At 40.7% G+C, this 17,184-nt stretch overlaps 1 protein-coding gene across 1 annotated transcript in view; it reads left to right on the top strand.

Annotated features, from left to right (window-relative positions):
- LOC111543495 overlaps positions 1-6,347 on the top strand; it is a 24,322-nt gene extending 17,975 nt beyond the window's left edge. Inside the window, exon 2 of the mRNA XM_031935234.1 lies at positions 4,622-6,347. Within this exon, the coding sequence (XP_031791094.1) occupies positions 5,255-5,926 (672 nt within the window). The 5' untranslated portion in view covers positions 4,622-5,254 and the 3' untranslated portion in view covers positions 5,927-6,347. The remainder of the gene's footprint in view (positions 1-4,621) is intronic.
- Positions 6,348-17,184: the final 10,837 nt, after the last annotated feature.

Here is a 17,184-nt window from a genome sequence, read left to right as displayed (position 1 = left end):
TGTCTCGCTCTGTCACCCAGGCTGGAGTGCAGTGGCGCGATCTTGGCTCACTGCAAGCTCCACTTCCCGGGTTCACGCCATTCTCCTGCCTCAGCCTCCTGAGTAGCTGGGACTACAGGCGCCCGCCACCACGCCCAGCTAATTTTTTGTGTTTTTAGTAGAGATGGGGTTTCACCGTGTTAGCCAGGATGGTTTCCATCTCCTGACCTCGTGATCCGCCCGCCTCTGTCTCCCAACCCTCCCTAGGTTTCTAAAATACGCGAGGAGGCACCTCATCCCTAGTGAAAATCCCTGGTCTGAGATCTCTTCTAGTTCTGAAATTCTGTGGTTCTTTTTATATGCTATATCCCCAAACTTAATCTAATTAATTATTTTTAGTACCTATTATGTGCCATATCATTGAAGGAGGCAAAAATAACCTTCTGTCTTGTTCCTTTGCAAAGACTTTTACAGGCTTATCCCTAATGCCCAGCACAGACCTACACCAATAAGTACTTTTGGATGTATGCATTTTTATGGGGAGGATATTCCAGCAGTATAAGACACGAACCTTTTCCTTACATTCTACATTGCCACATTTCCAATACATTCTAATTGGGAAATTAAGAATAACATGTGACAACAATAAAAGATCAGTACAAAATAATATTTCATTAAGGGGTGCATCTTGTAGATTGAAGCTGTAAGTATAATAAAGTGATAAGAGAAATTACTGAGATACTCAGAGAAGCTTTCATAGTGAGTAGAATTGGAGCTAAGGCATGAAGGAAGGGTGGAACTTGGGTGAGAAAGAGGGAAAGCTTACCAGAGAAACTGAGAGGAAGCAGGGCCCAGAGTCAAGATTGTGCAAGGTCTGTGTGCAGAATAGGGCAACAAAGTTCACAGTAACGAGGAGTGGAAACGTTGGGATGAGGTATTCGGACCAGATTTAGAAAAGACTGGAATACCAATTGGTTGAAACTTATTATTTGAGAAGTTTTAATAAAGGCCAAGCTATGCACTGTCTTAGAAACCCAAGCAAACTGCTTACCTTGTGGGGTAAAATGAGTGTGGTTGACTGAGTACCATACCATTGGAAGTGGTAGAATAGAATAGTGGTTACACACCTAAATTTATTTTTATTTTTTATTTTATTTTATTTATTTATTTATTTTTTTGAGGCGGAGTCTCGCTCTGTCGCCCAGGCTGGAGTGCAGTGGCACGATCTCGGCTCACTGCAAGCTCCGCCTCCCAGGTTTACGCCATTCTCCTGCCTCAGCCTCCCGAGTAGCTGGGACTACAGGCGCCCGACATCTCGCCCGGCTAGTTTTTTGTATTTTTAGTAGAGACGGGGTTTCACTGTGTAGACCAGGATGGTCTCGATCTACTGACCTCGTGATCCACCTGTCTCGGCCTCCCAAAGTGCTGGGATTACAGGCTTGAGCCACCGCGCCTGGCCTACACACCTAAATTTCAAGACAAATAGGCCTGGGTTCAAATTCTGGCTGTGCCTCTACTAGGATCTTGACCTCTTGAGCTTCAGTTTCTGTTTCTAGAATGAAGCAAATGATAGTGGCTACCTCAGAGGATTATTATAAAGATAATATAAGATGGTGCATGTGAAATGTTTGGTGTGTCATAACAATTTGATTACTGATTAAGTGTTGGTGACAAGGAATGTCAACTGTATATATATCTCCAGACTTACTGGGAGGCTGCTGAGGGCTGTGGGGAAGGGTGGGGAGAGGATCCTAGAAGTAATGCCCTCTATCCTTCCTTTTATTATTTGGGATTCATAGAACAGCTGTTTTCAGGGGGTGGTGATTAAGGAAAGTTCTTTGTGAACACATGATTTTCTATCTTACCTATTGAACTTAGTGTTTCTTGATAATTTGTTACTTATTTTGTTGCTTTCAAAGAAAGGAAAGTATTTGCAACAGTGATTTCCTGTATGTCTCAAAGGCTGTGGCACAGCTACTGCATACAGTGAAAACTCGGATGATTTTTCTTTTCTTGCAGTGCAGGTGAGAAAAGACTTCTACAGAGAGGGAGAGCTCCTTAATTTGTTTGATTCAATCTTTAGCAATATTATTTGGGTCAGCATTTCTAAAGTTGCATGAATATAAGAATTAGCTAGAATACTTGTTAAAAATACAGATCCCAGACCCCTTCTCTGGAGAGTCTAGTTCAGTTAATCTGGGCTTCCTGCTAAGGTAGTTGTAAAATGCAGTAACAATAGCTAATGATTACTGAGTGTCTACCATGCATCAGTCACAATTCAAAGTTCTTTATAGGTATAAACTGAGATCCTTGCCATAATTTTAAGAGGCAGGTACTAATACCATCTTCATATTAGAGATGAGTACCTAAGCAGAAAGAGGCTAAGATTGCAGAGCTAGTAAGTGAAAGAACCAGGATGTGAGCCATCTAGCCTGGCTCCAGAGCCCATGCTTTTAACCATTACCCTTCCCAGCTCCACCTTATATACAGACGCCTATGCTATAGTTTGAATGCTTTCTTCATATCACCAGAGCAAGTAAGGGTGATGTTCTGTTTTGCACATTTGGTACCACATTTAAGATAGAAACGCTTTTTTAAGGAAAGTATGTAAAAATATATATGAGAGAAAAAAGTTGTTTTTGGTTTTTTTTTTTTTTCCCCCAGACGGAGTTTCACTCTTGTTGCCCAAGCTGGAGTGTGGTGGCGCGATCTTGGCTCACTGCAACCTCTGCCTCCTGGGTTCAAGCGATTCTCCTGCCTCAGCCTCCGGAGTAGCTGGGATTACAGGCATGTGCCACCACACTCAGCTAATTTTGTATTTTTAGTAGAGACGGGGTTTCCTCTCCATGTTGGTCAGGCTGGTCTCGAACTCCCAACCTCAGGTGATCCACCCCCCCCCCCCAGCCTCCCAGAGTGCTGGGATTATAGGCATGAGCCACTGTGTCCAGCCAAAAGTTTTTTTACAAAGAAGATGACATTAGCTAGCTGTGAGATAACTTCAACTGAGCTAAATATGTGTAATTGAAGTCCCTAAAGGAGAAAGGAGGAATAAAAATTACTTGATACAGGAATGGCCAAATATTTTTTTTTTAAATCGAGGAGAACCATAAACCCACAGAACCAAGAAGTTCAGTGAGCCCCAGACACGAGAAGCACACACAAAAAAACTAAACAGTGCATATTATAATCAAATTGCCTAACGCCAGTGATAAATTTTTAAAACCTTAAAAGCAGCTAGAGGAATAAAAAAACACATTATATACAGTGAGCCAAAGATAAGAATGATAGCAGCAGACATCTAGCTAGAAACAATGAAGCAAGAAACAGTGGAATTATACGTTTATTTTGTTTTTTATTTTTTAATTTTTGAGACAAGGTCTCACTCCATTGCCCAGGCTGGAGTGCAATGATGCAATCATGGTTCACTGAAGCCTCGACATTTTGGACTCAAGTGATCCTCCCAGCTCAGCCTCCCAAGTAGCTAAGACAACAGGCACACACCAGCACGTTCAGCTAATTTAAAATTTTATTTTATTTTTTTTAAGATACAGGGTCTTGCTCTGTTGCCTAGGCTGGTCTTGAACTCTTGAAATCAAAGTGATCCTCCTGCCTCAGCCTTCCAAAATGCTAGCATAACAGGCGTAAGCCCAGCCAAACAATACCTTTAAAGTACTGGGGAAAAATCCTGTCAATTTAGACTTCCACACCAAGTGAAAATATAAAGGAAAAATTGGTATTTTTTTCAGACAGATAAAAACTGAAAGAATTCCCCACAAGCAGACATGCATTACATGAAATATTAAAGAAATTCCTTCAACCAAAAGAAAATGATACCACATAGAAATCTGGATCTACTCAAAGGAATGAAGGGCACTGGAAATGTTTTCATGGTTAAAGATGACAACACATATCTCCTTAATCTTAAAGGAGCTCCTCAGGCATTGAGCCATTTTATACATGGACACAGCAATAAATTTAGCACTGATGACTGATGCAGGATATTTTGCAGCTAACTCAAATTCTATTTTGCCAACTTTAGTGCTGTTGATCCTAAGTCATCCCTCAAAGGTATAAACAACCAGCTTAGAAAAAGGCTCAATGATTGATGCTTTCAAGTAGCTTTCAGTTTCTTGAAGATAAACTTGGAGTCTTTCTGGTCTTGGGCAAGACTAAACGTTTTTTTTTCTTTTTTGGTGAGACAGGTGTTGTTCTGTTGCCCAGTATGGAATGCAGTGGTGTCATCATGACTCACTGCAGCCTTGACCTCCCAGGCCTAAGCAGTCTTCCACCTCAGCCTCCTGAGTAGCTGAGACCACAGGCATGTGCCACCATGTCCAGTTATTTTTTTTTTTTTTTATATCCAAGGTCTCATTCTCTCACCCAGGCTTCAATCCTGCCTATAGAATGGGAAAAAATATTTGCAAATCATTTATCTGATAAAGGGTTAATATCCAGAATATACAAAGAACTTCTGCAATTCAACAACAACAAAAAGGCAGGCAACTTGATTTTATTTTTTATTTTTGACCTCTGAAGTTTTTATGGGCCTCCTGCTCCCAAAAGGGAGCTTCTGCTGGCTTAATGTCTCCGAACTTTCATGTCATTGATCTCAGACACCACTTTGCTGTCCACTATCTTGCAGGTGGTGATCTTTTGGATGGTTTGCATGAAGTTGCTGTTGTCCAGGGCATCACCAAGATTGAAGTCCTCCCCGTCATCCAACTGGCCATGGTAGGTGGCGATCTCATACTCCTGGGCCTGATACTGCCCCTCTGCCTGGGATGCAGCAGGACCACCTCCAGGTGTAGCAGGACCCTGTCGAGCTGCATAGTGTAGCGGGCCTCCACCTCCCTCAGGCTGTTCTTCAAGCTGACCTTCAGATTTCTCATCGAGTCCAGGTCAATCTCCAAGGACTGGACTGTACATCTCAGCCCCGTGAACGTCATCTCAGCAGCTCTGATCTTGGAGGACTGTGCAGTGACCACTGTGGTGCTCTTCTCAGTCTGCTGGGACCAGTACTTGTCTAGTTCCTCTCGGTTCTTTTGAGACAGCTCATTGTATTGGGCCTGGTTGTCTGCCATGATCTTGTTGAGGTCCTGAGATTTGGGGGCATCTACCTCCACAGTCAACCCAGAGCTGGCAATCTGAGCTTGTAGGCTTTTTACTTTCTCTTCATGTCCTTCTTCATGAAGAGCAACTCCTCCTTGAAAGCCTCAATCTCTGTCTCCAGCTGCAGCCAAGTGACATTGGTATCATTTATGACCTTGCAGAGCCCATGGATGTTGCTTTCCACAGACTGGCACATGGCCAGCTCTGTCTAATACCTGACTTCAGCAGGAAGATGAGCATTGTCAATCTGCAGAACGATGCAAGAATCGTCCACAGTATTTGCAAAGATCTGAACCCTCAGGTCCTCAATGGTCTTGAAGTAATGTCCCCAGCCTCTGACCTGGGGTCCGTTATTCTCCAGGTGCTCCCAGATTTTGTTCTCCAGCCTCCAATTCTTAGTCTCCACGCTCCTCACCCTGTCCACGTGGAAGGCCAGGCAGTGGTTCAGGCTTTGCATGGTCTTCTTCTCATTCTGGGTGTCCCCCCTCATTCCTGCCAGACCCCCACCCATCCCTGTGGCCAGGCCACCGGACCCCAAGCCGTCCCGGAAGCTGGTGGAGCAGGACACGGAGATCCGGGAACCAGAGCCCTCTGCGCCTTCACAGACACTGGCCGCTGTTCTGATCGGTTGGGCGCCGTAGCTGAGTGGCTGGGCAGAGCCCAGGGACCCATATTTGGTGGAGAAGGTGGAATGAGTGGTGAAGCTCATGCTGTCCGGGAGGAGAGCAAGAGGACAGGACTCAGGTTTTGCCAACAATGCAAGCTGATCTTAAAATGGGCAAAGGGCTTGAAAGCTGTTTCTCCGAAGAAGAGATACAAATGGCTAATGAGCACGTGAAAAGATGCCCCACATCACTAACCATTAGGGAAGTGTAAATCAAAACCACAACAAGATACCCCCTTATACACAACGCAATAGCTATCATTAAAAACAACAACAACAGAAAATAACAAGTGTTGGTGAGGATGTGGAGAAATTGGAACACTTGTGCATTGCTGGCAGGAATATAAAATGATGCCACTCCTCAAGTATACATATGTAACAAACCTGCACGTTATGCACATGTATCCTAGAACTTAAAGTATATAAAAAAAAAAAAAAACCTGGAAAATTGACAAAGGACTAAAAGGAGGGCTTTTGGGGTATTTCCCCCAATCCTGGTTCAACAGACATTTACTTATTACTTACTATATGTAATTGCTACCTTTTATGTATCTATAAAATATATGTGACAGAAACACATACAAAAAAAAAAAAAGATAATCCAGAGAAATAAATGTTAGCAACATCCCTGCAAAAAATAAAAATAAAAAATAAAATGATGCCACTCCTGTGGAAAACAGTATGGCAGTTCCTCAAAAATGAAAAAATGGAATTTTTAAAAATTAAAACTTTAAAAAATGATCCAGAAATTCTGCTCCTGAGTATATACCCTAAAGAATTAAAAGCAGGATCTCAAAGAAATGTCTACGCACTCATGTCTCACGTTCATAGCAGCATTATTCACAGTAGTCAAGACGTAGAAGCAACACAAATGTCCACCCATGGATTAATGAATGGATAAAATGTGGTATATACACACAATAGAATTTTATTTGGCCTCAAAAAGGAAAGGAATTCTGACACATGGTACTGCATGAATGAACCTTGATGACATTATGCTAGCTGAAACAAGCCAGGGACAAAAGGACAGATATTGTATGATTCACTTATATGGGGGTACCTACGGTGGTCAAATTTGTAGAGCTTATAGAAAGTAAAATGGCAGTTGCCAGGGCCTGGTGGGGAGAGGGAAAAGGGAGCTGTTGTTCAATCAGCATAGAGTTTCAGTTTTGCAAGATAAAAAGAGTTCTGGATATCCTGCTGTGTAAAATGTGAATGTGTTTACTACTGAACTGCACACCTAAAAATGATTAAGATGGTAAATTTTATGTTATATATACTTATCACCACTTTAAAAAAGGACGGCTAGGCACGGTGGTTCACACCTGTAATCCCAGCAGTTTGGGAGGCCAAGATGTGCAGATCACCTGAGGTCAGGAGTTGGAGACCAGCCTGGCCAATATGGAGAAACCCTGTCTCTACTAAAAATACAAAAATTAGCTGGGTGTGGTGGTGCATGCCTATAATCCCAGCTACTTAGGAGGCTGAAGCAGGAGAATCGCTTCAATCTGGAAGGTGGAGGTTGTAGTGAGCTGAGATCACACAGCTGCACTTCAGCCTGGGAGACTGAGCGAGACACTGTCTCAAAAAAAAAAAAAAAAAGAAAAGATATTCATGCCATGTGACACTCATAAAAGTGATTCATTATTTAGTTATAAAACAATGACATCTGAGATTGCTTTGAAAAAGAGAACTGCTCACATCAAGAGTCAGAGAGATCCCAGAGTTCACTTCTGATTTTGTCAGTGATCCAGAGTGCATGAAATGCAATTATTGTATCTTTTCAGGATTTGTTCAAATGCTATTACTGCTTTGTAAAATGTCTGGGTATTTGGGGTGTGAATAGGATAATATTTATAAAACTAGAGTCTCTTTACCAAAAAAAAAGTTTAAACAGAGAAAAAAATGTTATCAGTAGTGTCATTATGCTACTTCTGTAAACATCATATTATTAAAAGGAAATCTGTCTATATAACTAGTCTGGGCTGGATATCTAAGCATGATAGGCCCTTTGTTACAGCAACTAATATTTAGTTTCCAGAAACTGGTGTTTGAAAGCCTGCTTTGTACAACTGTTGAGGTCTATTAATACAAGGATTTATTTTTGGCACTGGATCCTGGAGCTTTGGTTAATAGCAGTCAATGGGGTAATTCTAGCCTAATTCTGCAAGTGTTCTTACGATGGTGAAAATACGTTACCCATGAATCATAATGATGCTCAGCAAAAGAGCTCAATATTTTATTGAGCCACAAGAGCATGGTAATTACAGTTCCCATGTTCCATAATCATGCTTTGTGGGGAATGTTTTTATTTGGAGAAATGCAAATCATTTTTGCAAACAAATTCCATGACAATTAATATCTACATAATAAAAATGCATTCAATTCCGGAAGTTTAATTCCAGAAGCCTAGATTCCGATTCCCCAGAGAAGTTTTTATCTTGCATTCTTGATGCTAAAAGAAATAATCCCAACAACAGCCAGTTTACAAGTGGAATTGTTTAGATGATCCTTCTAAATTAAAATTTGCCCATTTGATGGATAATTTCCTGGACACTTACACTCTCCCAAGACTAAACCAGGAAGAAGTTGAATCCCTGAATAGACCAATAGCAGGCTCCGAAATTGAGGCAACAATTAATAGCCTACCCACCAAAAAAAGCCCAGGACCAGATGGATTCACAGCTGAATTCTACCAGAGGTACAAGGAGGAGCTGGTACCATTCCTTCTGAAACTATTCCAATCAATAGAAAAAGAGGGAATCCTCCCTAACTCATTTTATGAGGCCAACATCATCCTGATACCAAAGCCTGGCAGAGACACAACAAAAAAAGAGAATTTTAGACCAATCTCCCTGATGAACATCGATGCAAAAATCCTCAATAAAATACTGGCAAACCGGATTCAGCAGCACATCAAAAAGCTTATCCACCATGATCAAGTGGGCTTCATCCCTGGGATGCAAGGCTGGTTCAACATTCGCAAATCAATCAACGTAATCCAGCATATCAACAGAACCAAAGACAAGAACCACATGATTATCTCAATAGATGCAGAAAAGGCTTTTGACAAAATTCAACAGCCCTTCATGCTAAAAACGCTCAACAAATTCGGTATTGATGGAACGTACCTCAAAATAATAAGAGCTATTTATGACAAACCCACAGCTAATATCATATTGAATGGGCAAAAACTGGAAAAATTCCCTTTGAAAACTGGCACAAGACAGGGATGCCCTCTCTCACCACTCCTATTCAACATAGTGTTGGAAGTTCTGGCTAGGGCAATCAGGCAAGAGAAAGAAATCAAGGGTATTCAGTTAGGAAAAGAAGAAGTCAAATTGTCCCTGTTTGCAGATGACATGATTGTATATTTAGAAAACCCCATCGTCTCAGCCCAAAATCTTCTTAAGCTGATAAGCAACTTCAGCAAAGTCTCAGGATACAAAATTAATGTGCAAAAATCACAAGCATTCTTATACACCAGTAACAGACAAGCAGAGAGCCAAATCAGGAATGAACTTCCATTCACAATTGCTTCAAAGAGAATCAAATACCTAGGAATCCAACTTACAAGGGATGTAAAGGACCTCTTCAAGGAGAACTACAAACCACTGCTCAGTGAAATCAAAGAGGACACAAACAAATGGAAGAACATACCATGCTCATGGATAGGAAGAATCAATATCGTGAAAATGGCCATACTGCCCAAGGTTATTTATAGATTCAATGCCATCCCCATCAAGCTACCAATGAGTTTCTTCACCGAATTGGAAAAAACTGCTTTAAAGTTCATATGGAACCAAAAAAGAGCCCGCATTGCCAAGACAATCCTAAGTCAAAAGGACAAAGCCGGAGGCGTCACGCTACCTGACTTCAAACTATACTACAAGGCTACAGTAACCAAAACAGCATGGTACTGGTACCGAAAGAGAGATATAGACCAATGGAACAGAACGGAGCCCTCAGAAATAATGCCACACATCTACAACCATCTGATCTTTGACAAACCTGACAAAAACAAGAAATGGGGAAAGGATTCCCTATTTAATAAATGGTGCTGGGAAAATTGGCTAGCCATAAGTAGAAAGCTGAAACTGGATCCTTTCCTTACTCCTTATACAAAGATTAATTCAAGATGGATTAGAGACTTAAATGTTAGACCTAATACCATAAAAACCCTAGAAGAATATCTAGGTGGTACCATTCAGGACATAGGCATGGGCAAGGACTTCATGTCTAAAACACCAAAAGCAATGGCAGCAAAAGCCAAAATTGACAAATGGGATCTAATTAAACTAAAGAGCTTCTGCACAGCAAAAGAAACTACCATCAGAGTGAACAGGCAACCTACAGAATGGGAGAAAATTTTTGCAATCTACTCATCTGACAAAGGGCTAATTTCCAGAATCTACAAAGAACTCAAACAAATATACAGGAAAAAAACAAACAACCCCATCAAAAAGTGGGCAAAGGATACGAACAGACATTTCTCAAAAGAAGACATTCATACAGCCAACAGACACATGAAAAAATGCTCATCATCACTCGCCATCAGAGAAATGCAAATCAAAACCACAATGAGATACCATCTCACACCAGTTAGAATGGCAATCATTAAAAAATCAGGAAACAACAGGTGTTGGAGAGGATGTGGAGAAATAGGAACACTTTTACACTGTTGGTGGGATTGTAAACTAGTTCAACCATTATGGAAAATAGTATGGCAATTCCTCAAGGATCTAGAACTAGATGTACCATATGACCCAGCCATCCCACTACTGGGTATATACCCAAAGGATTATAAATTATGCTACTACAAAGACACATGCACACGTATGTTTATTGCGGCACTATTCACAATAGCAAAGACTTGGAATCAACCCAAATGTCCATCAGTGACAGACTGGATTAAGAAAATGTGGCACATATACACCATGGAATACTATGCAGCCATAAAAAGGGATGAGTTTGCGTCCTTTGTAGGGACATGGATGCAGCTGGAAACCATCATTCTTAGCAAACTATCACAAGAAAAGAAAACCAAACACCGCATGTTCTCACTCATAGGTGGGAACTGAACAATGAGATCACTTGGACTGGGGAAGGGGAACATCACACAATGGGGCCTATCATGGGGAGGGGGGAGGATTGCATTGGGGAGTTATACCTGATATAAATGATGAATTGATGGGTGCTGACGAGTTGATGGGTGCAGCACACCAACATGGCACATATATACATATGTAACAAACCTGCACGTTATGCACATGTACCCTAGAACTTAAAGTATAAAAAAAAAAAAAAAATTTGCCCATTTGAGAATGAAATGTCATTTCTTCTTGTTTCTCAGCCAACTTCCTTTTTCCATACCTTACCAGTTATTTTGCATGCTTAGTTTTTGTGCTATCTCAGTAGTGAAGAAGGAAGAACAAGGGAATCACATAGCAGAAACAAGGGTCCTTTGACAAAAAAAAAAGGCATAGATTATAAACTAGAAGCAAGAACTATGTCTTCAGCATACAGAGCTCATGGTGCTCAGCACTTTATGGTCATTAGAAAGCATTATTTAAAATTAAATGATTTTTAAAACCACTTTACCGTGCAGAAAATTTAACTATTATTTTTGTTACTCGGGGCCTGTGGCTTTTTAAATTTTAGCAATTTTTTTAAAAGGGAATATTAATGAAAGTGAGACCAGTTTAAATTAAGGCAATTAAGGAAAATGATAATGAAAACCTCTCTATTGACTGTCTTTCTTACCATTTCCAAATTGTTGTTCATTTGTATAATCTATGTGAGGTAGAGCTGATTCAATAGAATTGCCTTTATAACAACAGCATACTTCATTGAGATGATTATATGCAATTGATTATAAACTGTTTGTTATTTCTATGTCAATTATTTCCTTAAGCAGACTTTTATTCACATAAGACATATCAAATACAGCCTTCTGTTAATTGTTAGAAGCATTACAAAACACATACAACAATATCAGAATAATTTATTTAATGCTACTATATTTTTAAAAAGTGAACCACAATCTCATTGAGATAGAGATTTCAATTTTTCACAGTTTCCTTAGATTGTGAAATAAGCACCATCTACATCTGGGCACAGAAAGAGAAGTACAGATGAAGAGGAAATGTTTCCTATTCTTTCTTTGGAAGTCGTTTGTTTACATGAAAAAAGTTACTCTGCAGTGAATCCGATTACATTCCATTTGTATATTTACATGTTTATCTCCTAGAAAACGAGCACTCCACAGTGTAGGAGAAAATCATTTCAAGTACACTGTGGGTCAGAAGTGCGCCCATATCAAAACAAATGATCATATAAAATAGTTCTAAATCAGTCTTCATTTTTCAATATGTCCTTACTCTATTTACAGAAGTTACTGGTGGAAGTCATAATAAAATTTGCAAGCTAACTTTACATTTTTCCAAAAGATGAGATAATTTAAAGATGTGAAAATACAAAGGCATCTGCTGCTTCAGATGACTCAGAGATGGAACCATGAGGTCATTCCCCAGGGAGGGAGAAGGTGAGAATTCCTGTCATCAAAGAGACTGAGGTGACTCTCAAAGAGTCACATTGCTTTTTTTTCACCTACTTAGTTGAGACATTTGTCTTCAAAACTAAACCTTGTGGAGAGAGGGTAACAATTTCAGATCATCTCCACTGGTTAACATACCGAGAGCCGGGACTAGAAACAGGACCACAGCTGTATACAAAGTAGTCTCAGCAAGTCAGGAGAAAGGTGGGCTACTCTTTGAATCCAGGAACATTCAAGGGTACTCTGGAGTCCAGAAGAGGGGAGCTGTGTTAGATGAGTAGAGGGAAAAGCTAAGTGCAGAAGGGCTCTTGCCCCCACGTTTTGTGTGGCTTCCTGGAAGAAAACCTCTCAGCAGTGTGCCCTGGCACAACCCAGGGTTGCCAAGGCCAGGCAGAGACAGGCTGAGTTACCTTTCTTGGGTGACTCTGTGTGGTGTAGAAGGGACGTAGAAGTGCCTGCATGCCCTTGGGGATTATTTGTTAGTCATTCTGGAGAAGCTATTTCTGGGAAGCTTGCTAGGGTGGGTTACCAAGGCCAGGGCAAAAATAACCTGTGCCCAAGGCTACAGCGAGGACCATGCAAGTCAGAGGATGAATAGGCATCAGGACCAGACCCCAGAGCTCTACTGTGTCCCTGTCACAGCAGGGGACAACAGGATGCTTAGTCAGCCGGGAGGACCTCCTGGCAAGCAGACCATGATGATGTCTGCATCTGAAGCCAGAGCCCCCAGCCTGAGGCAGCATCAGGAGACTCAAAGGGCAGTACGTGGGCCCTCAGCACTCTCCAATACCCCATCCTCCACTTTCCCATCACCAGGACATGTGTCATCTCATGTGTCATCTTGGGGAAGAAAAGGAGATAAACTAAAAATCCAAAAGAGATAATTTCATCTTGGAAGAGACTATGTTACCTGCGAAACATTGTCTCTTTATATTGTTGGATAAGTTTGAATTGACCATATTTGACTAAATGTAGTCTTCACCTCTTACCCAGAGAGTAGGATTTTGGAGGGATACTAGATCAATTGCAGGAAAGTAAAAAGGCTTTTCTTTGTACTAAGTGTAGGGCGCAAATTCCAACATTCCAGAATGACTAACAAATAATCCCCAAGGCCACTGCTGGTGGCTTATCGTCACCTGTTCCTCTCTTCCGGTGGAGCTTCTTCCAACTATTTCCAAAATATCCAGAGATCTGTGGGCCTGCCACTCCTCTGCACTGTGATCTCTCTCATTCAGCGGGCAGTCACCTCCAGAACTGACCAGTTTAACTGGAGGCTGGCTGAGGTGCCCAAGCAGGAGGTGCCTGCGCCCGCTGCATTAGCAACTACCCATTTAGATGTTGCACTGAGGGGAGAGGGTGTCCAGTAGCAACAGGGGTGGGTGAGCAGTTAGGGGCTCAGGGCAGTGGCTATTTTCCTACCAGAGTGGGAAAATGTCAGTATTTTGACAATTGGCATAGCCAGACTGGTATGCACTAACTGAATCCAAGGAATTTCCTACCTTTTCTCTCCCACTTACAGTCAGAGCCTCAGACTCTGGAAGCCTCTTACTCCCCTCATTCCACCTGCCAGAGTTCCTTCCTTAACACAGTCTCAGCCCCACCCTCATAGCAGGAGCTGGTGTGGGGAGTAAGGGGAGTAACAACTTCAAGTGAGGGTCTTGGGAACTTGTCCAGGGCTGAGTTAGGAGAAAATGTCGTTAATGAACCCCACTGATACCCTGATCACATTTTCCAGAGACCCAGAATATAAACAGTGGCTCTATATTGGAATAAGTACTGCGGTTACACTGTTAGATTGATGTTTATGGGCTGGCACGAACCTAATTACTCTTTATGATGTTGCTTGTATGAAAACAATACATTTATAAGTTTCTGTCAAGCAATGTATAAGCAAGTCTTTCAGATACAAGCTCTTCTAATTTGAGACTACCAGAGTGATTTTAAAAAAACTATATGCATTAGGGCCGGGCGCGGTGGCTCACGCCTGTAATCCCAGCACTTTGGGAGGCTGAGGTGGGCGGATCATGAGGTCAGGAAATCGAGACCATCCTGGCTAACATGGTGAAACCCCATCTCTACTAAAAATACCAAAAAAAAAAAAAAAAAAAAAAAAAATTAGCCGGGCGTGGTGGCATGCTCCTGTAGTCCCAGCTACTTGGGAAGCTGAGGCAGGAGAATGGCATGAACTTGGGAGGTGGAGCTGGCAGTGAGCTGAGATCGCGCCACCGCATTCCAGCCTGGGTGACAGAGTAAGACTCTGTCTCGGAAAACAAACAAACACACAAACAAAAACTATATGCATTAATATTATAAATGCCAAGAAATTTATGAGAGACTTCAAAATCCTTATACAACACAAGAAAAACAGTTTAGCAAAAATTAGGGAAAAGGGAAAATAATGTTAAGAAAAATAAGATGAAGCCATAGATAATTTATGGTTTTAAAATGCATGTCTAGGCTGGGCATGGTGGCTCATGTCTATAATCCCAGCATGTTGGGAGGCCAAGGTGGGTGGATTGCTAGAGTCCAGGAGTTCAAGACCAGCCTAGGCAACATGGCAAAAGCCTGTCTCTACAAAAAAAATACAGAAAAAAATTAGCCAGGCGTGCGGTTGTGCACCAGTGGTCCCAGCTACTTGGAGGCTGAGGTGGGAGGATTGCTTGAATCTGGCGTAGTAGAGGTTACAGTGGGCCATGATTGTGCCACTGCACTCTAGCCTGGGTGACAGAGCAAGAACTTGTCTCAAAAATAAATAAATAAATAAAAATACAATAAAATGCATGCCTAAAGGCAGGTCCTGAGCTTCCTACTAACCAACACAAAGAATGCAACACACTAGTTACATGATTCCTGAGGTTTTATTTTGGCCTTATTTTTCAGAAAAACAACAACAACAACAACGACAAAACAATTGTCCCTAGTACTACCGGCTGAGAAAAATTTCTCCCATGGATCCTCAACAGAGGGCTCCATGCAATACAGTTACCTAACATAATGGCTGAGGTTTAGTGAGAGCTATTCAAACATTTTGCCTACCTTGTTGCCTTCCCTTTCCCAAGAAGGGCTCTTCTGAGATGAGGAAACTAAGGCTCAGAGAAGTTCAGTAACTTGACCAGGCCATACAGCTAATGAGTGGTGGTGCTGAGGCTTATTGAGTCTGTTGGTCATCTAAGTCCCTGCTGTTGACCACTGCTTTATGAACAATAACCCTGGAATAAATACAATCAGTTCTATGTGCTATTTTAATGAGTTCAACAGCCAATGATAAAAATGTGTGTCAACAAAGGAGCAGGTTACCTTCAAACTGGAAGCCTAAAGCATTACTTGTAACACAACTTAAATTTCTTATATTCAATTCTTATTTTGTACTTCCCACTAGTAAATTACTAGGAATCAAAAAATATGGATGTTCTTTTTCAAGCCAAAAATGTTTCTCTAGCAAATATAACAGGTCACATTTTCAGAATTCTGTGTTTTCCCTCTCATATAGATCACAGCTCTCACACGGACAGTGAAGGGTTTTCTCACTGCCTGTGAGAATTAAAGTACAGTTTTCCATTATAGAAGCTTCTTTTTAAAATAGACTGCCATCTTTCGTCAAATATTTCAGCTCTGTGGAAAATAACTTAGGTTTTTTCCTACTTGCAAAAGAAATGTTTCCACTTGAAACCTGCTGGAAATATGGAATAGGCTATATTGTTCCATCAAAGAAAAGCTTATTACTTCTTGGCATAGTATTTTTCTTTTGTGTCAAGTTGAACGGTGGTATTAAGTGAATGCCCACAAAGCATCTTAAAGGCTAAGGAAGGATTACACTAAAGGCTAAGCCCTGAGACAGGTTTATGTACCTTGCAGGGCACTTTCCTTAGGCTTAACATCTTTTAGCCTATCTGTAGAGGATATCAGAGGGCAAAGTTTCTGTCATGAAATAGGACTAATCAACTTAGTTGAATTTGTATTTAAAGCAAGGTTAAACTGAATTAAGACTGTTTTTGAGAGTTGTCAGATGTACTTTTCAACCTGCAGCCAGAGAAGCTTCTGAAGTTGGAGGCCAGAAAGTCTTTGTATGGTTCTTCTATCTGTAATATCAAAGACAAGAAGTCTTCGTAGAGGATGTAAGTATATAACTCCACGCATTGATTAGTCTAATTGAGGCTAGTTACTCTGAGTAAAATGTACACATATAAAATAAAAGGACATCTTTATCTTAAAGGAAATGCTTAGGTTTATGTGTACACTTTATTAGCTCTATTACTAACAATATGTGAGCTAATAAATTCCTACTTAACTGAAGATACTAACGAGTACAGATGATATACCACTCCTGCCAAATAAACACTGCCTGGTCTTAGTTTTTGGAGTTTTTCAAGTGAAAGTAAAATGAAGTGTATTTAAGATAAAGTCAGTTCAAAGTTGTATGTAAATTTACTGTTGTTTTATTATCTTCAAATAGATTTAAGTACCTACCTCTATGTGTTACTGCTGTATATTTACTATACATTATTATTTCAATGGCCCCCTATTGCTGCAGATATCTATATTCCAAAAATTGTCGTGATGTATGAACCATGAAATGTCAGAGTAGAAAATTTCAGAAAAACATTGAGGAACAATCAATGATAATTATGAAACAAAATCTATATTGATATTCCTTAATTCATTCTTTAAGACTACCTAAAATACCTATTATTCAGTTCTGTTATATGAGTATGGCTAGAATTTCACTGTAGTCTCTACAGATTTCTATATAATGGACTTTGCTTCACAATCTTTTGAAGAGAGCGAACATAATTTATACAAACTGTAGTTGCACATAAATTATGTTGAGTCCAGTAGAAATTACATAATTTCGACTTATTTAATGATGACAAAGGTT

This window comes from Piliocolobus tephrosceles, chromosome 2 (genome assembly GCF_002776525.5).
Source record: "Piliocolobus tephrosceles isolate RC106 chromosome 2, ASM277652v3, whole genome shotgun sequence".
NCBI lineage: Eukaryota > Metazoa > Chordata > Mammalia > Primates > Cercopithecidae > Piliocolobus > Piliocolobus tephrosceles.
Note: the sequence above shows the minus strand (reverse complement) of the source record. Positions and strands in the feature narration are given on the sequence as shown.